A 25,935-nucleotide genomic window follows, 5' to 3' on the forward strand; every position below is an offset into this window, starting at 1 on the left:
TAAGGATGTCCTCAAAAAAGCCACATTTTTAGGTACTTCTACAGCATTATTTAGGATGGCACATGGCATAAAGAGGGCTTGAAGTCCCCCTTGCGAATGTGATTGCCTAGTTAATGGTTAATGAGTGTTAAGTCTTCTTCAGATATTCAGCATGAATATTCGAGGCCCAAAAGTGTTTAGGGAGCTAGGTGTGTGTGTGTGTAGTAACCCTACGCACTTGTTCCTCCCCAAACCTTCATATGTTGAGGTGGGCTTCTAAGCCCATTGGGTTCAATGCCCATAGATGCTGCCTGGCAATTGGGAATCCTGATAATGCAGCATTCACAATCATGGGGAGGCTTCTAAGCACGCTCAGTTGAACATGATCGCAAGCCTTCTTTAGGCCTTCATGTTAAACATGAGAAGGGTCTGGAGAGGAAAGGAGAGGCCAGAATGCACAGAAATTGGGGCAGGGCAGAGCATGAGTCCCTGGCTCCCTACATACCTTTTGCCCCTGCAGGTTCACACATGCCCCAAAACTCCTTTAATGAGGACACAGCATATAAACCAGTCCTGAACAGGATATGTTAACATCCAATTATTTTCCAAGCCCAATTCAGAGTGCTCCTGCTACCTTATTTAAAGCCCAAAATGATTTTGTTCTGGGATACCTTAGAGATGGTTTCCAGAGCAGGAATGAGGAGGAGGTTTTGTTTGGACTTCCTTGCTTAATGCCACAGGGCTTATCTACATGGTGGTTTACTGTGTGTTTGGTCCTACTCATATCTCCTGTAAATTTGCATGGTTCACATGACGTTACCAGCAAACAGAAGCTATGATGCAGTTTTCCCCTTGTAAATCAGTAGTAGCCCAATCCACTGACAATACAAAACACGGAGAAAAAAAGTTTCCACTCCTTTTCTCTAGTGATTGCAGATACTTTGCTGTGATGCTTTTAATGGGTGTGTCAATTGTTCCCCTCTCCATGCCCGCTATCTCCTCCCTTCTTCCATTTTGTTTCTTGTGGGCCGACAAGCAACTTCTGGCTGCTCTCCTCCATTCACTGGCCTTTTTTGTATTGCTGCAAATGGTCCCTTTATTTTGTTTCCCCTCTAACTTGTGCACAAAAGTGTAACACTGCTCAAACAAAGATTTGTATTTCAGGTATATTCTACCAGCCATAGGCAGGGAAAACACAGATATTCACACTTTTGTTTTTTTAAAAGGAACCTACTGCAGCTGGTAGAACAGACTGAGAATGCTTGGTCACCTAGCAACCAGAGGGAATGGAAATGTATAATTAGAGGGTGGGGGCACAAGGAATCAGTGGGAGTAATCCCAGCGGAATGCCTACTTGTGTGAATGGGAAAAAATAATTGGCAGCTACCACTGAGCAGGAATTACAGACAGTGCACATGCAAAGCGAAGGTAAAAGCAGTGTATTTGCTATGAAGAAATGTCCCCATGTTGATGAGCTCATAGTGTCATAAAAGGGCCCCATTCCTTTTCCCTCTCTGTGAAATCTAGACCACATTCACACTATACAGTTCTTCCACTATTATTCCAATTTAAACAGCCATGGCTCCGCCCACAAGAAACTTGGGAAGTGTAGTTTGTTCAGGGTGCTGAGAGTGGTTAGGAGACCCCTAATCCCCTCACTGAGATCCAATTCCCAGAGTGGTTTAACAGTCCTTCCCAGGGAACTCTGGGAACTGTAGCTCTGTGAGGGGAATGGGGGTCTTTTAACAACTCTCAGCACCCTGAACAAACTACCCTTCCCAGGATTCCAATATATATATACACAAACACAGAGAAGAATCAGTGAAGCCCCTCTTGCTCTCCCCTCACAATATTGGAGGAGTGAGGGGAGAGCAAGAGGGGCTTCACTGATTCTTCTCTGTGTTTGTGTGCTCCTAGTATCCCCTCCTAATATCTTCAACAGAAAACAAAGATAATAAAACCTCACCAGGGAATAGCTATGGGCTTCTAGAAAGCTGTGGCTCTGTTGACAGAGAACACTGGGTAAATGAGGTATGAATGAGAAATTTCCCTTGAAAGTGTTCCTTGGGAGAAAAAAAAAGACAGAGCCTCCAGTTCTCGGGCAGTACAAAGCAGCCACTGCCTCATTAGAAGCAGTGGGGCTGGGTGTGGGGGAAAGGAGTGGGTTGTTTCTCTTAGGGGCTAACCACACAGAGCACAAAGATGCTCACTGAAGCCCCTTCTAGGGATGCTTGAGGAATTCAGGATTTGCAAATTCTGATTATGAGCAGTCCAGGTCCAAATCTTCTGGATCAACCTGAAGACAGGAAATTATCCATCCACTAGCTTTTATACACTTCTTGCATGTCTGTACACAGCTCCTAGTTCAAAAACTGTGATCAAAATATTAAGTCCATATTTTGAAAGTAAATACATTTTAGGGAGGTGGGGGAAAATTTTTTAGTGGGGGAAGGTGTATGTATTTTTGTTTAAAAAATCACAGAAATGAGAAATAACACACTTATGATTGAACTTGTGAAAGTGATGTGGATCATAAGTAACACTTGAGTATTTGGTTTATTATTTATTTATCCAAAACATTTATAACCTGCACTTCATCTATTTAAGCACTGGGGACTGGGGCGGGGAGGGGTGGTGGAGGTTCAAAAAGCGCAATCGCAAACAATTCCAAAGAGGAAGAAAAATGGAAGACATCGGAAAAAGCCAATGTGGCTACACGGAAGACTGGTGGAGGAGGTAAAAGTAAAAAAGAGCATGTATAAAGAATGGAAGGAAGGACGCATCACCAAGGAAGAGTACCGACGAGCGGCTCGGGCTTGCAGGAATAGCGTAAGGAAAGCTAAAACCCAGAATGAGCCGAGGCTGGCGAGGGAAGCGAGGAACAACAAAAAGGGGTTTTTCAGATATGTTTGAAGCAAGAGAAAGACTAAGGAAATGGTGGGACTGCTGCTCAATGAGGAGGGCAAAATGTTGACAGATAATGAGGAAAAAGCAGAACTGCTCAACACCTATTTTGCCTCTGTTTTCTCCCAAAAAGGGAACAGTGTGCAACCTTGCATCGGTAGCAATCTCAGTAAGGGGTCGGGACTACAGTTTGAGATTGATAAGGAGATAGTCAGGAAATACCTAGTTAACCTAAATAAGTTCAAATCTCCAGGGCCTGATGAACTGCATCCCAGAATATTGAAGGAACTTGGGGATGCACTCTTGGAACCTCTTGCCATCATCTTTGAGAAATCATGGAGAACGGGAGAGGTGCCGGAGGATTGGAGACGGGCAAACGTCATCCCGCTCTTTAAAAAGGGTAAAAAAGAAGATCCGGGGAATTACAGGCCGGTCAGTCTGACTTCAATACCGGGAAAGATATTAGAACGGATAATAAAAGAATCCATTGGCAACTATCTAGATGATAATGCTGTGATTAGAAGGAGCCAGCATGGGTTTGTCAAGAAAAAATCCTGTCAAACTAATCTCATCTCTTTTTTTGATCGGGTCACTAGCTTAGTAGATGGTGGAAATGCTGTAGATGTCATCTATCTAGATTTCAGCAAGGTGTTTGACAAAGTCCCCCACACCCTTTTGATTAGCAAACTCGTCAAATGTGGACTACATGGAAATACTGTCTGGTGGATTCACAACTGGTTGGAAAACCGTACTCAAAGAGTGGTCGTCGGTGGCTCTGCTTCAGACTGGAAGGAGGTTTCGAGTGGAGTGCCACAGGGTTCTGTCCTGGGGCCGATACTCTTCAACATTTTTATCAATGACTTAGATGATGGGGTGGAGGGAAGCCTTATGAAGTTTCCGGATGATACGAAATGGGGAGGGATAGCTAACACAATGGAAGACAGGAATAAAATCCAAAGGGACCTGGATAGACTAGAAAATTGGGCTGAAATTAATAAAATGACATTCAATAAAGACAAATGCAGGATTCTGCATTTAGGCCACAAAAACAAAATGCACGGGTACAGGATGGGAAATACCCAGCTTAGCAGTAGTGCGTGTGAGAAGGACCTTGGAATTGTAGTGGATCGCAAGTTGAACATGACCCAGCAGTGTGATGCTGCGGCAAAAAAGGCAAACACGGTTTTGGGCTGCATAAAACAGAGCTATAGTTTCCAGGTCGAGGGAAGTAATAATCCCACTATATTCTGCATTGGTCAGGCCTCATCTGGAATACTGCGTTCAGTTCTGGGCGCCTCATTTTAAGAAAGATATAGACAAGTTAGAGCGGGTTCAGAAGAGGGCGACGAGGATGATAGCCGGTATGGATAACAAGTCTTATGAGGAAAGGTTGAAGGAACTTGGCATGTTCAGTCTGGTGAAGAGAAGGCTGAGGGGTGATATGATTGCACTCTTTAAGTACCTGAAGGGCTGTCACATAGAGAAGGGTACAGATTTGTTCTCTGCTGCCCCAGAGGGTAGGACTAGGTCTAATGGTTTTAAGTTGCAGGAGCGTAGATTCAGATTGGATATTAGAAGGAACTTCTTGACAGTAAGGGCAGTTCGGCAATGGAACCGACTGCCTAGGGAGGTGGTGGGATCCCCTTCACTGGATGTCTTCAAGCAGAGGCTGGACAGCTATCTGCGGGAGATGCTCTAGCCGTGGATTTCCTGCTGTGAGCAGGGGGTTGGACTTGATGGCCTACAAGGCCCCTTCCAACTCTATGATTCTATGATTCTAAAACATGAAATAAAACAATGAGCAAAATGCCTGAAGCAGCAGCAAAGGGAGGAAATGCTTAATCCTTCCCTGCCCACCGCATCTATAGGAAATTGCCTTACACAGAGTCATACCATTTGTCCATCTAACTCAGTGTTCCCTACGCTGACTGACAACAGCTCTCCAGAGTTTCAGGCAGGGAGTCTCTCCCAGCTCTTCCTGGAGATGCTGGGAATTGAACCTGGGGCCTTCTGCATGCAAGGCAGATGCTCTGCCACTGAGCTATGGCCCTTGCTAGAAAACACACATTTTAGACCAGGTGGTGAGGAATGCATATTCAAAGAACTGAAACACAGAAGCTACAGGTGGGGAGTAGAGAACCTATGGACTAAGTGCTCCATCCCCCATTGTTTCTCCACTAAAAAGTTTTCCTCCACCCTTCCAAAGCTACTTTTCTTTGAAAAGTCACAGAGCCAAGGCTCCTTAATACAGTAGGCTAATCATTTGTTCAAGGGTGACAAGAGGGGGTTCCCCCACTAAAGCAGAGCACCTGCTTGGAAAGGAGATCCACGTGTGCTGCTCAGGGCATGGTGATCCTTGGACTAGAGGCTAAATTTCAAACTCATGGTCTGTCTAGTGGAACTGACTGTTAATTCCTTGTGAAGATGATTCACTCCTTCAAAGCATCTGTTAGCAGAAGGATAGGAAACCGTTGAAGTTGGAGGCAGAGGATCTTTCCCTGGAATCATTCCTGACCCATATGGTATTTTGTCTTATAGCAGCATAGGAGGTTGCCTTATACCGAGTCAGACCATTAGTATATCTAGCTCAGAATTATCTACACCAGTTGGGGAAATCTTTGGCTCTCCAGATGTTGCTGAATTACAACTCCTGTCAGCCCCAGAAAGCATGACCAATGGGAGTTGTAGCTCAGCAACATCTGGAGGACCACAGGTTCCCCACACCTGGTCTACGCTGACTGGCGGTGGATCTCCAGAGTTTCAGACCAGAAGTATTTCCCAACCTTACCTGGAGATGCTGGGGATTGAAACTGGAACCTTCCACATGCAAAGCAGGTGCCCTACCATTCAGCTACTGTCCTTTTGGTAAGCTTACTAAACACTGATCTCTTTACTTACATCCTGACCAGATGGGCCAGATGGGCCGTGGATGCCTGGCAAACCTCGGGGTCCCTGGTCAAAGAGGAAACAAAATTAATAATTCTGATAGACTATTTCATCAATGTTTGTTTTCCACATCCACTTACGATGGGATTCACAGATATAATCTCAGAAACAGACAGCACAAGATAACTTTCAATACAAAATATAGACTTATCAGCGACCAATGTAGCTCCAATGCTGCAGTGGTGCAGTGATATGTTTCTCTCTCTCACACACACACACACACACACCCGAAGTCGAGGAAACCATGCTCAGACTTGGCTGTGGCTTTTTCTCTTTTTATTAAAGTAATAGATACATCCAAAACAGTTTGCCACATTAACCTAACTACTCTTTCTAGGAACTTCGCACTGCTCTAACTCTGACTAAGCATGACCTCGCGACTCTAAGACGTTGACTCAGCAACTGGATTCTCCCCAAGGCCACTTAAGCAGGCTTGGATCTTGCGCGCAAACGAAGGCTCCTCCTCAGATCACTCTGTTGAACTTCCCACCTCATACTCCTCCGAGCGTGGGGTGAAGGTGGTTTGATTTCAGCTTCCCCTTCTGACAAAGGGGGCTGCTAGATGTCAGGTCAGGCAGGGGAAGCTGGGCAGCGCTCAGCTGGGAAACGTATGATGTGCAAGGTTGAATCTCTGGCGAAGGCGGTGGCGTGCCCAGTTGGAAAGTATCAGATGTGGCAGGTGGTGCTTCTGCAGGGGGGTCAGGAGCTGAGGAGGCTGAGCTGTCCAAGATGGGGGCTGGGTGCCCTGAGAGTCCATACTGCTGTCTGCCCCTTCCCCAGGTTCCTAGTCCAAGTCCTCATCCTCTATTTCACCCTGGTCTATCAGCCCTCTCCCTTCTTGGCTCACCACACAGACACACACACACAAATATTTGAGCACCTGGAACAGCTTTTAGTGGCATCCATCTGAAAGCAACCATCCCACCCTCCAAATACCCGAGATACAGCAACATTCCAAGGCATTCTGAGCTTGTAGATGACACTGGCAGGTAACTTTTTTTATAGTGGCATCATTTTCACCCCCAAGATTTCCAGATATACAGTAGGGCCCCACTTTAAGGTGCTTCACTTTAAGGCACTTCGCTAATGTGGCAGTCTCAATCAGACGCAATTGGACTAAAGCCCCACTCATACGGCGCTTGTTCCGCTTTTACTGAGGTTTTCGGGCATCATGCGCCATTCTATTCAATGAGTTCTGCTTTTCAGCGGTTTTTGCTTTACAGCAGGGGGCCGGAACGTAACCCGCCGTATGAGTGGGGGCCTACTGTATGCTACTTTCCCCTCTATTTTGGGGTCTCTGAATTTCTTCCTCTCCTAAATTTGAGCCCAAGGGTTCTTGCTTGAGAACATTTGGCTCAGCCTTCCTGCCCCCATGCAGTTTTGCTGATGATACATCTGGGCTCAGACTGAATGAGGTTGTCACTACTTTGTTCATGCAGGATAATCCTGAGATGTCCCATAATATTCTGCACCATTTCTGTTAGCAAGATGGAACTTGGGGTCAGTGTGTATTTGATATCGCATGCTTATTTATTATATCCCTTCCGCTGATCCGTAACTCACATGATATATGCACACACTCTAATGATAAAAGTATCCTTTAAGTCTTGGCAGCATTTCAGCTCATTAAATAACAATGTTCTGTGACAAAGTAGTAAATTTCTTCATGCACAAAATGGAACCATGAAGCCAAGATTTCTGTACTATCAGAAAAATTGAATTCTCTTTTAGCCGCAAAAACATCAAAACTTGATTTTCCGTCATCATTTCATCAACAGGGGAAAAGGGAGTAATGAGCAAGGAACAGGATGATATTCAATGCCAGGCCTACTCAGAATAGATCCATATAAGATAATAGACCTGATTAACTGAGGCTTATCATTTTCAGTGGGTTTACTTTGAGTAGGACTTAGTTGAATACAATCCATAGAACTTCAGAGTGGGAAGGGACCACCTGCTGAATGCAAAGATGCCACAAACTTCCTTTCTGTCCCTTCCATCCCCACCACAAAGCTGTGTATGGTTAGAAAGACATACTGTACCGATGGCCCTTTGTCTCCAGGTGGTCCCTTGGGGCCCTGAAAAAAACAGAATGAATGAATGAATGAATGAACTGGTGAGCTTTGCTTATTTTATTTATTTATTTTATTTTATTTCATTTTTAAACCGCCCATAGCGAATAGCTCTCTGGGCGGTGTACAAAAGATTAAAAGTACAGAAATACAAAATATCACAATAAATAAACTGAAACAAAGAGATTTAAAATTGTAACATTAAACGCTTTAAAATGCCTGGGAGCATAGCCAGGTCTTAACCTGGCGCCGAAAAGATAGAAGCGTCGGCGCCAGGCGTATTTCTTCGGGGAGGCTATTCCACAATTCGGGGGCCACTACAGAAAAGGCCCTAGATCGAGTAACTGTCCTCCGGGCTTCCCGATGGGTTGGTACCCGGAGGGGGGCCTTAGACTCTGAGCAAAGTGACCGGGTCGGTTCATAGCGGGAGAGGCGTTCCACAAGATACTGCGTTGGCTGTGATCCAAAGAATGAATACTGTGAATAGAAGCAGGCACCTGACATAGAACACATTTTATTTATTGATTAAAGTATTTATATACCACCCTCTCATAGCATATCAGGGTAGTATCCAGCAATATAAAAACATAAAAGCCATTAAAAGCAGTACAAAGGATGGTATTCAATGAAATAATTGCACGGACACAAGGATTACCGCTAAAGCAAAGGACTTTGCCCCATCTCTTACTCCCACACCATCCCCAAGTGTGCTCTGGAGGGTTGGGGGAACCTCCCAAACAGATTTAGGGGGCAAAGAGGGGGGTAACGTTCCTTGTGCTGTTGGAATGTTTACCTTAGCACTATGTTGAACACCCAACACAATTGTTAAACTGAGCAGCTACTCAAGAAATGTTTAAAGAACTGCACAGACCTATCAGCATAAAAAGTCTTCAGGAGATACCTAAAAGTCAAAAGTGGCGATGCCTGCTGAATCTCCACTAGAAGAGTGCTTCACAGCATGGACCTAGCGACACTAAATGCTCAATTTCTGGCTGAGGCCAGTCAGGCTCTGTCACACAGGGGACAACTGAAACACATTTTACAACACTGGCAAGATCTTCTGTTTTCAACAAATCTTTTAAGTGGAGATTTTTTTATCCCAGTCTGGATCTGAAATTGTCTTTATATATGAAATTGTTTAATTGTTTGTATATGAAACTTTGTATTTTTTTTCATAGTTGATGTTTTTATTATTAAATCATTTTGAGGTTTTTTTAAGGATGTGATTCATAAATGGAATTAAATAATATTCATGTGTATCGTGAATATTTATTCCCCCCTCCACACACCCCAAAATAAGCTAATGAATCAGAGGAGTACTGAACTAAACAAATCTCAGCAAAATCAGTGTGTCTTTTTATCTGCTGGGTTTATTTTTACTCTTTTATTATGTTGTGCTTTTTAATCTTATGTCATTAATTATGTCATATATTTTTCATTGTATGTCACCCAGAGAGTACTGAATGTGCAGGATAAATAAAATAAAATAAGATAAACCTATGTAAGATAACACATAATTAATTCAGTCAACTTGAACCGTCCAGACTTTCCTATATCATTCTTTAGCAGATGGTGTTTCGAATTGCTCCCTTTTTAAGCTAACACCTGCTAACAGATAACCAACCAAATCCTTATTTTCCTTCTTAATACAGTTCCTGGAGTCATTTAAAAGTATGATTTCAGTTTTTAAAACAACATGCCCCTGTCATTCCCTGCTTGCGGGCTTCCCAAAGGCATCCGGTTGGCTACTGTGATGAGACCAGGATGTGGGAGTAGATGGGCTTCTGGACTGATCCAGAAGGGCTCTTCTTATGTTCTTTTTATTTTACTCATCTCATTTTATCCAGAAATTCTATATTATATAATACCTCCATCCAACAGAGAGCGAGTCTGCTGTATTTGGTTAGGCTAGGAACAGGGAGATTTGAATGCAAATCCCCAACCCTGCCTGGAGATGCCAAGGACTGACGTTGGGAAATTTGGTGTGCAAAGATTGTGCTCTTCCACTAAGTTACAGCCCTTCCTGTATGCACCACAATAGTCTTTTCCATCCAGGGTCACCCACAGACCATTGAGTCCGCTGGCAGCTGGTGGCTCCATGTCAGTGGAATTTGCTCCGTGTTTTAGTCTGAACTTTGAAGGAGCTGTCCAAACTGCTGAAAATATTTGAAAGTTCAGACTAAAACCTGGAGAAGATTCCACTACATTACTGACATGGAGTCAGTGGCAGCTTCAGGATAATGCCAGGCCTTCAAAAAATCAACACTCTGAAACTTTGTTGGTCAGTCGGTGCATACCGACTCTGGGCCAGCTTCAAAGGGGGGCTGGGTAAGTACCCTCTTCTGTCCTCTATCAGTGGGTCCTGGTGGGTTGACCTAGCATCAACAGTAACACTCCAAATGGTGCTCAGCAACTGGGTCTACCCATCATTTCATTTACCTTGGTGCCCCAGCATGATGCTATTCCAGTGGCACTGTGGGACATTTAAATGGTGGCTATACACAGTCCCCTTAAGCTGCTCAGAGTACCCAGTTAGAAGTTATTTTTAAGACGTTCCCAGGGGAGGCATCATTTGTAGGAACTGCTGGGCCCTCAGCAGCTGCCCAAGAATGCCAGGTGCTGGTGCCAGCTCTGCATCCACTGCAGGTGTCTCAGGCCATGACTCCATACAAGATCCCATCAGTCAAGGAGCCATTGACACATGCTCATGTTGCATCATCGGCTAAAAGGCAACATATTTGGTACTTACAGGTGGCCCAGAGAGTCCAATGCCCGGTGCCCCTCTGTCTCCTGGTTGCCCTGGAACACCAGGAGCACCACGATCTCCCTGAGAGAGAGAGAATAAAACAAGAGTTAGGCATCATTAAAAAATGTAAATGTACTGCCTTCAAGTCGATTCTGACTTATGGCGACCCTATGAATAGGGTTTTCATGAGGCTGAGAGGCAGCAACTGGCCCAAGGTCACCCAGTGCGCTTCATGGCTGTGTGGGGATTCGAACCCTGGTCTCCCAGGTCATAGTCCAGCACCTTAACCACTACACCACACTGGCTCTCAAGGCATCATTAGCAACGTCCATTTGACAGACCTAACACTGACTATTGTAAAGGCCAGACTAAGGTTCCAGCTTCCCTCTGTTGCACTCCCTGGATGATGAATTGTGGACAGAATGAAAATTAAAAAAAAAATGTTTCCCCTTTTCAGGTGTGCTTGTAAACATTAGAAGGTATGTATTACATTATTATCAAAGCCAATAAATTGTGTGTGTGGTGGTGGTGGGATGGGACAGAAAACAACAACAAAAACATTCTGATCTAGAGATAGTTAATGTGCAACTAGGTATTGAATCCATCTCCTAAAAAACCCTGCAGCAGTGCGACACACCTATTTCATAGCTATTTGAAACAGCTGTACTGTTTAACACTTAATGATACCACTGTAAAATTGTCAGCAATGTCTAAGATTTAAGCTGTTTTCAAGGCTATTTTACTCTGTTTTTAAAAGAATCTTCACAGTTCAATTTCAAAATGTGCTATTCATTACATTCAGAGTAGACACATTGTAATTAATGAACGCTACTTACATGGGTCCAATAATTTCAGCAGATCGACTCTGAGTATAATTTAGTTGGATACAACAGTATATATTTTTTAAAAAGTGGGATCCAAATTTGAATTTCTGCCAAGCTTCAAAGTTGGTTACAACTACAAGCTGAAGCCATTCACCGAGAATACTGCATTCACAATCATGCAGATTATTTCTTTTTTTAAAAAAAAATGTCTGCACTAAAATAGGTCCCATATCCCACACAAAAAACGCAGACAAAATTCACAGTCAAACAAAATTAGGGAAGAGCCTTGAATCCAAGTTCTGAGGATTGTCTGCAACAAAATGGCAAGAAAAGTGCCCACCTTCTGTCCAAAGGGTCCAGGAAAACCCGGAGGTCCTCTTTCACCCTAGAAATAGACACAGCCAAGAAGCAAAACATCAGGATTATCTCTCCAATTGAGAATGATAGATGGAAAATCCAAAGAAACCAATTCCTGGGCTTCTGAAAAGGAAAATGGTGTTTACAACCATCCCTCTGCTGCTGTTAGAGAGAGCAAACCCAGTTATGCTCCCCAATGAGGTGACTTATAGTGATTATTCAGTATTTGCCACCCAGGGCTCCTTCTGGGAAGAAGGGCAGGATATAAATTTAATAAATAAAAATAAATAAATATTCACAAGCCATAGAAGTCTGTACCAACAGCAAACTATGGTTGCCCTAAATATGTTATTATTTGAAACATAAATATACCAAAAAAAATAATTGACAGGTTTAGCTTATATAGCATAACTTATAGTACAAAAAAAGAAGAAAATTAAGAGAAAGGGAAGAAGGGAAGAAATCAAAATACAGAATGAATCTCATAACCACAAATGTATTTTTACACGTAGGGAAGAAAAACAAGAAATTATTATATTGGTGTAAATGAATTAAATGGAGCTAATGTGCCCGTTACTTTATCATCCCAAAACTGTATAAAACAGGCCCATCTCTCTATGGACTTATTTTGATACTTATGGTAAAGCTCATTCAGCTTATATGTTGTTTTTATCATTAGTACTGTTTCCCAGATCTTTCTCAACCATTCTGTCAACGTTGGGGGTTTGTTATCCTTCCAGCATTGGTCAATACATATTTTTGCTACTGTGAGCAAAGTTGCTACTAATTGAAAGTCCACATTTGTAACTTCCTGGTAGAACATGAACAAAAGAATTGTTTTAGGATTTCCCTATATTGTTTGACCCATCATTTCCTGTACAATATCTAAAATTGCATTCCAAAATGGTTTTATTTTAGCACAGTCCTGGCCAACGTGCATGTAGTCTGTCTTACTTCTTTTTCATCTCCAACAATGCATGTTTTGATTCTGCATTTTACTCAGCCTGTGCGGTGTTAAGTACCACTGGTATGTTGCTTTAAATAAGTTCTCTTTCAGGTTACTGCTTCGTAATGTTATTCAACTGTTCTTAAACAGCCAGATCCATTCTTCTTCTGACTTTGATAACTTGAATTTCACTAAATTCAAAGTGAGGGCCTCCTGCAGATACTATCTTATCAGGAGGTCCGTTCTGCACAGCATAGGAAGTGGACTTTTAGTGTGGCGGCACCTACCCTTTGGAATTCCCTCCCCTTAAATATTACCCAGGTGCAATCTCTGTTATCTTTCCGGCACCTATTGAAGACCTTCCTCTTTCAACAAGCCTTCTAAGTTGAGACCTATCCCAGTCTGTGTCTGTGTTGGAATTGCTTTTTAATATGTTCTTAAACCTTCTTTTTTTAAAAAAATGTTTTTAATCTTAGACTATGTTTTGAAAGCTTTTTTAAAGAAACGTTTTTAAAGATGTTTTGTTTTAATATGTTTTAAAGTTTGTTTTTATGATTTTTAAAGTTTTTAGTGCTTTTGTTTGCCGCCCTGGGCTCCTGCCAGGAGGAAGGGTGGGAAATAAATAAATAAATCTCGATTCCATTTCTTTTTATACGTTGGGTGTACTTGTTGCTTTTTCAGCAAAGAAAGCATTTGGTTTGTTTTTACAATAGGTTTCTTTTTAGCTGGTTGCATTAAAAAAATCACGAGGCATATAATCATGGAGGTCTGTACTTGGTCTTCTTCTGTTCTGCTACATGTCTTAATTGAAAGAACTGAAAGAGTGAATCCAGAATTGTAGCAACGTTTTTGTAAGAGATTACTGATCCTTGTTTGTTTAAAACATACATGGCAGTTTTGAAAGCAACAAACAGAACTTCACTCAAGCTTGCTCTGGATCCCTATAAGGATTCCATTAATCACCTAATATATATATATATGAACGTAATTGTGATTAACCAAACAGAGGTTTTTATTATATTAACAAAACGTTTCAGGTTCTGCCTTCATCAGCTGCCAACATTTGTAAAAAAGTTTTTATTCAAAAGAGTGAGGATCAAAAGCTTGTAAGCAGAACAGGGTGACATCCACAGGACAAAATGAAATGGAACAGGAGGCCTTCACTCACCCCTAATTTGGGAACCCTCTGGCTGCACACATAGTTTAGGTATGGGGCTTACCCTTTCTCCATCTCGACCCTTGCCTGGTAGTCCAGGTTCTCCAACAGTTCCTGGCTCACCTGTAGGCCCAGGTGCACCTGGTTGCCCTTCCTTTCCAGGATCTCCCTGCAAAAGATATGGCAACAACAGGTATTATGTAAGAGAATTTAGAAACTAATCGAGTGGGATGTGTTTCTGCATCTCAGAGAAGGAAGCTGCATTCTGCCATGCAGGCTCTTTGTTCATTTAGCCCAAGGTTGCCCACTCTGTCTGGCAGCAGCTCTCCAGGGTCTCAGGCAGATGGGCTTTAACATCGTTTGCTCCTTTTAAGTGGAGATTCCAGAGACTGAAACGAGAACTTCTGCATGCAAAACATATGCCACTACCACAGTTATGACCCAAACCCAAAGCAATGTAGGCACTTTAGTATTCTGTTTTCTTGGCATCACACCAATTTTGAGTCATCTTCTGCATTGGTGTTCTATCAAAAACCTTTCAGAATGTCCTCTGCCTGTGTGCGGCAGACATGGGCAATATTCAGAGACTACAATAAGGACGCAATCCAAACCTGTGGTCAGCAGCAGTGGGGCTCCACAAAGCTGTGTAGGCACCCCTGTATTCACAGCTATGCCACTCATGCTGGTAAGGGCAGAAGGCAGGGATGGAGGAATGATGCAGTTTCATTACACCAGCTCCCAGACTGGGGTACCAATGAGGTCCAGATCAGGCCCATTGCTGCTGGATGACAGCAGTAGGTCAGGCTCAGGACCCAATAGGTCCTCTGATGGCCCAGCTCTGTTCCCTCCTCAACCCTGAAATGTTCCATTTTAGGGGGTTCTTTTGGTTACTGCCAGTAGTATCTTCCACCAGCCCACTGTTTGGGTGGGTGCATTAAGGTGCTCCTTGCCAGGGGAATGATACCGCCCCCTCATCCAAACCCCTCCAACATAATGAATTGGGGACTTGGATTGCTCTGTTACAAATCATAAAATGTTCCTCGTTTGTTATTATTCACTGAGACCATTGGGGGCTTTGCTGGGAGCACAATCAAAAGAAGTGTTTTGTCTGTGTCACATCATGACCTCTTCTTCAAAGGACTTGTCCAAAAGCCTCTGCATTATGCTGAATGATCAAACTGGAATGAGAGAGACTTCCCTGCTGACACACTCTGGCTGTCCCTTCTGCTTTGATTTTTGCCAGATGTGTAAAATGCACTTGCTGCCTAAAAACAGTGGCAGCTCATGGCTCCATGTCAGTGGGGCAGTAGAATCCACTCCAGGTTTTAGTCCAGACTTTCAAGGAGCTGTCCAAGGTGCTTCAGCAGACTAAAACTCAGAGCAGATTCCACTGACATGGAGCCACCAGCCACCACTGCCTGAAAGCTATCAGGTTTTGTATATACAATAATAAAAAAAATGAGTTGGATCTAATTGTCATCAACAGATATCAGACTGCTTCGGTGGGAGAGATGGGACGCAGAGCTCATTCCATCTCATCGGCTAAAAGACCAGTTCCATCAGGCACCTCCTATCCTTGAATATTTCTAAGCCGACTGGCCATTATAAGAACTACTATTTAAGAATAGGTGCCCGCGTTTGCTTTTTTCCTATATCTTTTGCCTTTTGTTGTTGGATTGTAAGCCTGTGGGCAGGGATTGTTTTGTTATTTGATTGTGTGTAAGCCACTCTGGAAGCCTTTTGTAGCTGAACAGCGGGGTACAAATACTCTAAATACATGAAATAAATAATAAATAAACAGCAGATGTGCAGGAGGACCAGGTCTTGGTCAGGAGACATTGGCAGAAGCTTATAGATCAATTGTGAAAGCCATTTTAGCACCTTATCTCCTTTTTGCCCATCATTTCCTGGCTGGCCAGGATCTCCAGGTATACCCTGTAGAGAAAATAAAATGGACCAATTAATATATATATTTTTCCATTGAAAGGGATGGTAGGGAATTACAAGGGAGGAAAGTGTATGGGAAATTGAACAGGCATGGTCCCCCCTCTGAGGTGATGAAGGCTGATTTTTATTTTTATTTTGTTATGGAAAAGATGACTGGAAAAGAAGCAGGCCACCCCAGGAGTCAAACACCCAGCCTGCTCTCACAGACAAAACTCAGAGGAGAATGACGACCCAGGTGTTTATTTGAACATCCCTTCCCCCAATCACTGTGACTGAATTTTTCCTCCATTGTGCTCCACTGTGATTAAAAGGTAGCCCTCCTGTCAGAATGAAAGATTCCCTATCAATGCATTAATATATGGGGTAAAATGAGGCCACAGAGTGATTTAAGGGGTCCCTGATCCGCCTCAAGATGCCTTGTTAATAGGGAAATCCAACATGCAAATCTGTCAGTTTCAGTTTCTCCTTTTTCCAAGGGTAAGTTCAGTCTTCCACATTTCTATATCAGTTTGAGTTTCCACCCCCCAAAATAAATCATCATGAAGATTCATTAACATTTTAATGCAAAAATGTCCTAATACACATTTTTGTATGCAATTTTGCCTAATACACATTTTGCAAGTAGTTCCCCCTAATTCAATGCATTTTATGTTTGTTTCACTAATATATGCATTTTTATGCACACTTTAACCTATATGTGCATTTTTGTACACATTACCTGGCTGAAGAACTCCACTGCAAAATTCAAAGAAGTGTGAATTTCAAAGGCTGACGTCAATTTGCGTATTATTTCAGAAAGTGCAAATTAGGTGGGTTTATCTTTAAATGCAAACAGAACATAATTTCTCCCCCATCTTTAATCATGACCCATGTCACCCCAATTCATCTAATTCTTTGAGGTACACACAGAGCTGATGCACTCCTGTAATACATACCACATTTCCAGACAAGCCTTGTGGTCCTAGAGGGCCTGCGGGTCCTAGAGCACCCTGTTGAAATAAGAAAAAAGTATTTATGATGCAAATTCTGTTTTAAAGGCCTATCATGAGGCACAATATCTCCTTTTTGCCCTTCATTTCCTGGTCAACCAGGATCTCTGGGTACCCTGTAGAGAAAACAAAATTTGAAATAGCTGCATTCCCTGCAGATAGCAATGCATCGAAAGCACAGTAAAAACTAGGACTAAGATAAACTTTCACAAGTTTTGTTGTTCACATAAAAAGTTCATTGAGGCTTCAAGCAACACATGTTAAAAAGCAACCACAACCAAACAAGATTTTTAAAACAATGGCTGGAGAAACATAGACAGAATGTCTTGCTTTAATTAAAATGCCTAAAAGAACATTGTATCAGTGTTCGGTGGCTTTCACTTGGCAGAACATTCCATATGATGGGGGTCACCACAGAAAAGGCCCTGCTCCAAGCTGTGACCTGCCATACCTCAAAGACTGAGGGAGGCTCTTGGCCCTGGAGCATGAAGGCAGGAATATATGGAATAAGGTGCACCTTAAGGTACTCAGGTCCCTAGCAATGTAATAATCTTATGCACAAGAGCACATTGCTTTACTTTGGGAGATTATCATCATGATGGGATTTCACCATGTCAAAATGATCACATGAATTGGGCCTTAGCCTAAAATCAGCATGAATGTCCCCTGAACAAGCCCCACTGAAATGAATGGGGCCTATACCCAGCTCCTGTTTAGTTCAGTGGGGCTTGAGCACAGCTTCCCCACTAACTACATTAGGCCCAGCAACATTTTCTGCAGGTGACCCTCTTGCTTATTAAACTGCTTGACAGCTGAATTTCATGTGAGTGCTGATATGTGTTCTGGCTTTGGAGCATGGTGACTCCTAATTTTTGGGTGACTAACCTCCCTGCCCAGTACATGTCACATGTGAAATGGTTTGTGTGTCACCAATAGGGATGGAAAGATCTGTCAATTTCGGTTCTCCCAGCTTCTCATTTTCCCAATGTTAAATTTTATTCTCTACATTTCTACAGTAATCTGTGATTTTTTTAAAAAAAAAATCCTCATGAAAACTCTCCATCATTTTAGTGCAAATTTCTCCAAATAAACACATGTTTGTAGGCAGTTTTGACAAGGGTACACATTTTTGTAAGCCATTTCTCATCATTTCATGCATTTTTGCATGTTATTTTCACTCAGGTATTCACTTTTTATGTACACTTTCCCCTAATATATGCATTTGTACAAATATTGTTTAGTTGGCGAACTGCATCCCAAAATTCTAACAAATGCGAATTTCGAAGAATGCTGTGTTTCGGTTCTCATATTGTTTCAGAAATTGCGAATTTTGCAAATTCTGCTTGAAATGCAAACTGAATTGAAATTCTCACCCATCCCTAGACACCAATAAACTTCATGCAACACTCTTCTGGCTATCTGGCAAAAGAGTTCTCAAAGCAGAACAATTACTTACAGCCTCTCCTGGAGTTCCAGGTCCTCCCGTTGCTCCTCGCTGTCCTTTCACACCCTAAGGATTAAGAAAACAGAGTTTTAATCTGCTGGGGGAATGGACCAAATTGCTGGACATTCAGAGAGGCAGGCAGAACAAAAGCAGTCAGCTCAGAAGGCAGGTTTCAAGAACACTGCTAGGCCTCCTCACTCCACAAAGGACAGTTTCCAATTCCATTCACTGAAAGATAATAAAAGCTGATCAACTGGCCGAGCAGCACAAGACAGCTGATTAAGTCCTCACCATCAGAGCCTGAGGCTTGCATAAAAGAAACAGAACAAAACCACCGTCAAGTAACAAAAATTTAAAACTATAACTCTCAAAAGGAGCAGAGATAAAAGCTTTAATTATAGGTTAAAAAACCATGGCTTTCAGTGCTGCCTAAATGTCATCAAGGATGTTTTTGACTACTTTGGGAGGAAATTCCACAACCAGAAAAAACCCAGTATCATGTTTACCACCAACTAAATGTCTTTTGGTGGTGGGACATACCAACAGGGCCATCTTGGGAGGCACAAAAATTTGATTTCGTATGTTGAGATCCCTGTGCTGCAATTTGGATGTTACCAATAGTTACATGCTTCCACTTATCTTGGAAATTTCCACTGCTCTTTGGGTTAGGTTAGGTCAACTCTCAAATTGGAGATTTAAAATGAAATTCACAAAATCCAAACCCATGATTTCTCTCAACTTTAGCCAAACCATAGTTCCACTGCAGCCTTAAAAAAAAAATTAGCCAAGAAGGCATCACAAGATAAGGGACTTGGCCCCTCTCTGTTCCACCTGTAATTCAAGAGCTAGGTCAGTTACTCTTTTTTTAAAAAAAATAAAATCATGTGTCATGCTTGTGGATGCACATATCTGCTCCTCCAAAATTGATAATGTGGAAATGGTGAAAGTGGAAAGAATTTTGAGAAGGCAATCAGGCTTGCACAAGTTCAAAAGAAAACAAAGAAACAAAACATATAGATTCCTGATTATATGGATGTGTGCACAGTCTCTCCACTCTTGGAGTTACAGCTCCAATTCCTCTAAACTGGCTATAGTTTTCTATGAGGACAGAAATCTTCCATAGGCACACTGGAGAAGCCTGGATGCTTGCATCCTTCCATCATGCCAACAGAATGCCTGATGCAGCTGCATATGTGGGCAGATACACACCACCTTCTCAAGATAAAGCACTGCAGAACTCATATGTGCCATATCCCAATGTTTTTCAACCTTGGGCCCCAGATGTTGTTGGACTATGGCTCCCATCATCCCCAGTCAGGTTAGTCAATGTTCAGGGATGATGGAAGCCACACTTCAACAACATCTTGGGATCCAGGGTTGAAGAACACTGCCATACATTACAGGATAAGTACAGGAGATGGATGCATGCAGGAGCATTCATGCTTCCTCGCCATGCCTATGGAGGGACCAGTTGAATGAGTGCATGGGCCAAACCCTGGTGCCTGTCAGAGCCCTTGGACAATGGCCAGGATGAGGGGAACCACAAGACTCCTATCAAAGGAAGCTGGGCTGCAGATACAAATGAATCGTTATCTGAAGCCCTGCCCCATGCTCCCCCCCTGACTGGGCTGTTCCCCACCAATCAGCTGAGCAGCATGGGGAGAGATTTAACTCTTCCCTCCCCAGTAATCCCAATGAAAGGCACTCCCCCTGCAATGCCATTAAGCAAGGGGGCGGGAAAGGGTTAAACTTCATCTCACTCTCCAGTCTGCCCTATGCTGCTCAGCTGATCAGCAGGGAACAAATGAGAAGTGGCGAAAGGAGGCTGCAGCCACACCTTCTTTTCTCCACCACTCATCTGATTGGTGGGAAGGGACAGCCCAGTCTCATTAAATAAAGCAGTATGTGCATATATGTATGGATGAGTATGTGCCATTTGTGTGTAAAGAGTGCAGAGTGCAGAGACAGCTTTATCTGAAGCCTGCCCTGCTTTCCCCAGTGCTCATCAGTACACACCCCAAAAATGCTGTTCTACAATTCAGCATGAAATAACTGAGCAGTGGGGGCAGGAGACTGCAACCAGAAGGAGAAACAGACACAAAGGGCATGTTTCTTGAAGAGCATACATATTTCCCAGAGAATGCACAAATTTCAAATGAGATGTGTACATTCCCCCCCATTTTTGTACATTCTCTGGGCCACTATGTATATGGCCCAGAGAATGCACAAAACATGTTCAAGATATGTGCATTACCTGAACCCTGTTGGGAAGGATGTGTGTTGACTTGGAAATGTATCGGAAATGTCTGGGAAGGGGGCTGGATTGCAGAAAAGGGTTAATCTTTATTTGGAAACTCCCCACCACTGCCATTTCCTGGTGCTCTGCTGACCAGTGGGAAGGGATGTTGTGGAACATGCAAGATTAGGCAGTAGGACAGAAGCAGTCCAGGGGCCCAAATTGTGCACTTGTGAATAAGACATGGGGGGAAAAGGTGTGTTTCTTGGGGACTATGCATACTGACTGGAGAATGTGTGTATTTTCCAGAGAATGTACAAAATGCAGTCGAGATATGTACATTCCCCAAGGTCTGTTGGAGGCTAAGCATAATGACGAGAGAATGTACAAAATTCAGGAGATATATGCGTATTTCCTAAGGCTTGTTGGAAGTCACATATATTGACTAGGAAATGTGCACAATTCCCTCTTCATGGAAGGTTCATGCACATTCTCCAAGAGGCCTGGTGAATGTGCACAATGGCCGGTTATTAAGGGAACTCCCCTTAACATATACATTGAGTATATGCACACACATGCTGCTTTGCTGACCATTAATCAGTTTTAGCTTTGCTTGCTTACCTGTGGCCCTGCAGGTCCCGGTGGCCCCTGTTCACCTGGAATGCCACGTTGCCCCTGTAAAAAGGAGAGCAAGCAGGAAAAAGCATAAACACTCCTGGCTACAAGCAATTTTTCTCAAGGGAAACTAATTATTATGTTAGGCCCATGGAAACAGTAGTGATATGCACTGGTAGCCCCTTCTTTTAAAAATAAATCAAGTTTATTTAAAACTGCTATTTGCGGACCTGGCCCAAATCATTGTTTTTGTTTCTTTCTGTTTAAAAATGTCAAGAAAAATAATAATAAAATTGATCCAGTTAGAAAAAAAGTAAAAGCTTCATTCTAAATAATAATAGATAAAATAATAAAATTGATCCAGTTAGAAAAAAAGTAAAAGCTTCATTCTAAATAATAATAGATAAAATAATAAAATTGATCCAGTTAGAAAAAAAGTAGAAGCTTCATTCTAAATAATAATAGATAAAATAATAAAATTGATCCAGTTAGAAAAAAAGTAGAAGCTTCATTCTTACTGATTGCATTTGAAACTTTAGTAATTCATTCAGCTTCTAACACGTCAAGTTTCAGATGAGGATGGACTGGGCAACCTAATTCTGTTCTGACTCAATCTCGCTGGTGTTCAGTTGTAAGTCTATCCTGTTTTTTGTGTCTACACTGAAATTGTATGCACTATGTATGCATTGTTTTACATAAAATACAAACTTTTAAGTAAAATATGCACTTTCAAATGCTTTTGAGAGCATTCATCTGTAAGATATGCATTGCATATGCATCATTTATATATATATTTTTGTGCACAGTGAAATTACATCACAAAATCCGGAAAAGTGCAGAATCCAACTTGTCCAAGCTGCAAGCAAGTTCAGGACTATCAGGCCAGTCTCCTGCAGAACAGTCTCCTTACCATACCAATGCCTCCCCCATCCCTACTGTCACATAATCTGGGATTCCTTAGCTAGGGCTGGGAAGAAGAACATAGACAAATGGTGGTCACTGAGACTATGAACTGACAATCATTTTCAAGGATTGTTTACAAAGCCATATCCCATCCGTTCTTCTGTTTAGCTGACTACCAGGGTTTTCCCCCATCTGGTCTGGAAGCAGTGAACAAACATTTGCTGCCTGACTCCACTAGACTTTGCCCTCTTCACCCTTTTGATTCCCAGTGCTTACAGCAATCAAAGTAAGAAGATGACAATGTGCTTACGGGGTCACCTCTTTCTCCGGGGTCACCTCTTTCACCTTTCGGCCCTTGTTCTCCCTAGGAACAAAAGGCAGGAGCGTGCTTGAGAAGACTACACAGATTTACACAGATGGTAATGGAGACAGCAGATGCACATCCCTTTGTGTGCAATGATCCACCTCCCTGTTGCAGCACAGCGACGTAGCTCCTATGGGACAAGAGTCAGAAGTGCAGCAGAAGGTTTGGGGAACAACAGCAGGTGGAGGCTATTGCCTTCCCATCCTGTCTGCGGGAGTCCCAGAGGCTTCTGGGTGACTGCTGTGGAAACCGGAGGCTGGACTACAGAGGCCTTTGGTCTGATACAGGAGGGCAATAGTAGTCGGGGGAGAGGGTGCTTACCTGATATCCCATCAATGGTGTCACTGCAGATTAGTAAAAGGGAGAGGAGGAGGGGCAAAATGGTGGCAAGGTCGCCATGGTGCAAATGCATTGACAGAGCCAATCCAGTCCTCACACCACTGGGTTTGCACTGGGCTGACCTCACCGTCACCTTGTCCCTCCCGGTAATCTGCAGCAATGCCAGTGACGGGAGGTTAAGTGTGCTGCCGCCCTGCTCTGTTGAATGCCACTACACCAGGCCCTTCTTATGTTCCCCCCCCCCAGTTTGGGATTCTGAGCTTTTCTCATATTGCCAGAGTGACACTGACATTAAACCGGCATGGCTTTCACAGCTTTACATGGCCATAGGTTTCAGGATTGCTTTGGAAACATTAAAAATGCTACAGGAGGTCATAAAATATATGTGGGGGTGGGTGGGCCAGCAGGGTGACTTTGTTCTCATACTAGCTATTTTTTTAAAAAAAAAAATACTTTATTGAATATATAATAACAAAACACCAACATAACAAAGACAACAGTCCCAACCCAAGTTATTGAGGATGAATATATATGTATAACATAAAACGAAATAAAAAAGTAACAAGCATCATTTTCAATACATTGGAAGAGAGATGTAATAAACTTATGGATATACCATTTCAAATACAGTTGCATATTTGTAAATTAATTAACAAAAGTAAAATTACCAAAAATTAAGAGAACCATATGGATGTAGCTGTAGATGAGAGGTCATGTAAACCATATTTATTTGCATATTCAATAACTAGCTATATTCAAATGAATATACTTCCTGTTTGCTCCCTGCCATTTGCAACGGTCCCACTGACACACATACCCAGAAAGAGGCACAATTAATCTGCAGTTGGTGTTTTACATGAACTGACAACCCATTATTAGAATCCATGACCACGTGGACCCAAGACATACGAACAAGCTTCCAGGAATCACTGCTTATATCTACACCGTGAGTCTGCAAACAACGATGGCTATATTCTGCACTGTCAGACATCAGTTTGTTGGGAATCATAAGTAGGGAGAGTGCATTTGTACTCAGCTCCTGCTTGTGGACTTCCTAGAGGCATATGGAGAACAGAAAGCTGGAGTAGATGGGCCTGTGGTCTCATCCATCAGGGTGTTCCTTATGATGTTATGTGCCAGTCCACTGAACACAGAACTGGGAAGCTTTGGCCCATGAACGTCCCAATTGGAGGTTGGCCATTATCAAAGGTGCTATAGACTTTGAAGAAGCACGAGTACAGGGTGAAAGGGACAAACGAGATAAGGAGAAGGCACGTCAAGCAAATCCTCACTGTGACCATCTTCCATCTGGAAACCTCACTGTGGGAGGCTGTGTGGATCCAGAGTTATCCTCCTCAGACACTTATGGACCCACTGTTAAAGACCTTACCCTGGAAGACAATCTTGCTTGGCCACAAGTGATTGCCAATGAATGAATGCACTCAGGTCCTGCTTTCAGGCTTCCCACTGGCATCTGGTTGTGAGAAAAAGATGCTGGACTAGGTGAGCCTTTGACCTGGTATCCAGACAGGCTCAATTTTGAATCCTAAATTCAAATCACCCCCAGCAATCAGAGATTGAAAATAAAATGCAATAGGACTGAGGAAACTCGCTGTCTGAGACGATGATGTGGCAAAGTGGGCAATGTCCCAGTGACAGCTGTTGGAGGGAGTGCAGCAGTCTCCTGCTGTTCCTGCTCAGCCATTCCTTTCTGTTGGCAGGCAGAGCTGTGCATGCTACATGGCCGGTCTGGACCTTCCTAAACTAGCCTGCTACCTCAGGTACAGGTAGGGTTGCCAGGTTCAGTCTCTGAGACTGATCCTGTATCTTTAGGAGAAGAAAAAGTAAGCCAAGTGCAGGTGTTCTTGCAACACTGTAATGGGAAAAACCACAAGGTGGAATTCTCCCTTCCCCCTGAACAACTTTTAAAGATACAGAAGACCTCTTGGAGGCCGGGCCTGGCAACCAAGGGCTCTTCTGTATCTTTAAAAGTTGTGCAGGAGGAAGGGATAATTCCACCTTGTGGTTTTTCCCATTACAGTGTTGCAAGAACACCTGCACTTAGCTGACTTTCTCTTCTCCAGGCCTGGCAACCAAGAGGACTTCTGTATCTTTAAAAGTTGTGCAGGAGGAAGGGAGAATTCCACCTTGTGGTTTTTCCCATTACAGGGTTGCAAGAACACCTGTACTTGGCTGACTTTATCTTCTCCTAAGGATACAGGATCAGTCTCCGGCCATTAACCTGGCAACCCTAGGTACAGGGGAGAATACTATCCCAGAACTGATCACCTTATATCAATTCAACTGGCAATCCAGTTGGCATATGTACCTGACATGGAGTGAGATACCATCTTGTCCTTCGCCACAGGCAGCAAAATATCTTGGGCAAGCAACACTTTTACAAGCCACCAGCCATCACAGCAGACAAACCAATGGCTTAACTGAGGCCTCAACTGCACTATACACTTAAAGCAGTGCTGAGAGTTGTTAGGAGATCCCCATTCCCCTTAGAGAACTACAGTTCCCAGAGTTTTCTGGGAAGAGGGATGGGCTGTTAAATCACTCTGAAAATTGTAGCTCTGGGAGAGGAATAGGGGTCTTCTATGCTTCTTTGGGGGAAGCCACGCCTGTTCAAAATGGTATGATACTGCTTCAAATGCAGAGTGCAGAGAGGGCCTGAATGTTACTGTCAAAGGCTGCAATCCTAAAGTGGTGGTAGTAGCGAGACTGAAATCTTATCCAAAGCCCCGCCAGTCTTGCTCCAACAGGAAGTGAGATCTTGCACTCCATTTTGCACCATGAAAACACAGAGAGAGATTTCGACCAGCTCCTTGGCTGCTTTAACTCTCTGACCAGTTTGGGGCACATCTGGCTGCTCAGATAAGAAGCTTTCAATCCTTCAGAGACAAGGTGTTTCCTGGTCCTCCCTGGCACACCTGCAAACTGCCCCCATTTTGGTTCTGCTGATGTCAGAACCAGAGCTTGGAAAAGTTACTTTTTTGAACTACAACTCCCATCAGCGCCAGCCAGCATGGCCACTGGATTGGGCTGATGGGAGTTGTAGTTCAAAAAAGTAACTTTATCAAGCTCTGGTCAGAACACTAAAGCTGGTTAGGCCAGAGTGTTGGAGGTTTCTCTGACAGAGGGGATGGGGTGGAATCTGACACT

The 25,935-nt window shown here is 43.1% G+C and overlaps 1 protein-coding gene across 3 annotated transcripts in view; it reads right to left on the reverse strand.

The window, feature by feature from the left end:
• COL22A1 (collagen type XXII alpha 1 chain) overlaps positions 1–25,935 on the reverse strand; it is a 287,856-nt gene that overhangs the window by 37,603 nt on the left and 224,318 nt on the right. For all 3 annotated transcript variants that reach the window (XM_061607024.1, XM_061607022.1, XM_061607025.1), the window contains 10 exons: positions 22,375–22,428; positions 21,168–21,221; positions 18,323–18,376; positions 16,813–16,866; positions 15,812–15,865; positions 13,995–14,099; positions 11,812–11,856; positions 10,651–10,728; positions 7,872–7,907; positions 5,782–5,835 (listed from right to left, as the gene is read on the reverse strand). In XM_061607024.1, coding sequence (XP_061463008.1) covers positions 5,782–5,835; positions 7,872–7,907; positions 10,651–10,728; positions 11,812–11,856; positions 13,995–14,099; positions 15,812–15,865; positions 16,813–16,866; positions 18,323–18,376; positions 21,168–21,221; positions 22,375–22,428 — 588 coding nt within the window. The remainder of the gene's footprint in view (positions 1–5,781; positions 5,836–7,871; positions 7,908–10,650; positions 10,729–11,811; positions 11,857–13,994; positions 14,100–15,811; positions 15,866–16,812; positions 16,867–18,322; positions 18,377–21,167; positions 21,222–22,374; positions 22,429–25,935) is intronic.

This window comes from Rhineura floridana, chromosome 1 (assembly GCF_030035675.1).
Source record: "Rhineura floridana isolate rRhiFlo1 chromosome 1, rRhiFlo1.hap2, whole genome shotgun sequence".
Classification (NCBI taxonomy): Eukaryota; Metazoa; Chordata; class Lepidosauria; order Squamata; family Rhineuridae; genus Rhineura; species Rhineura floridana.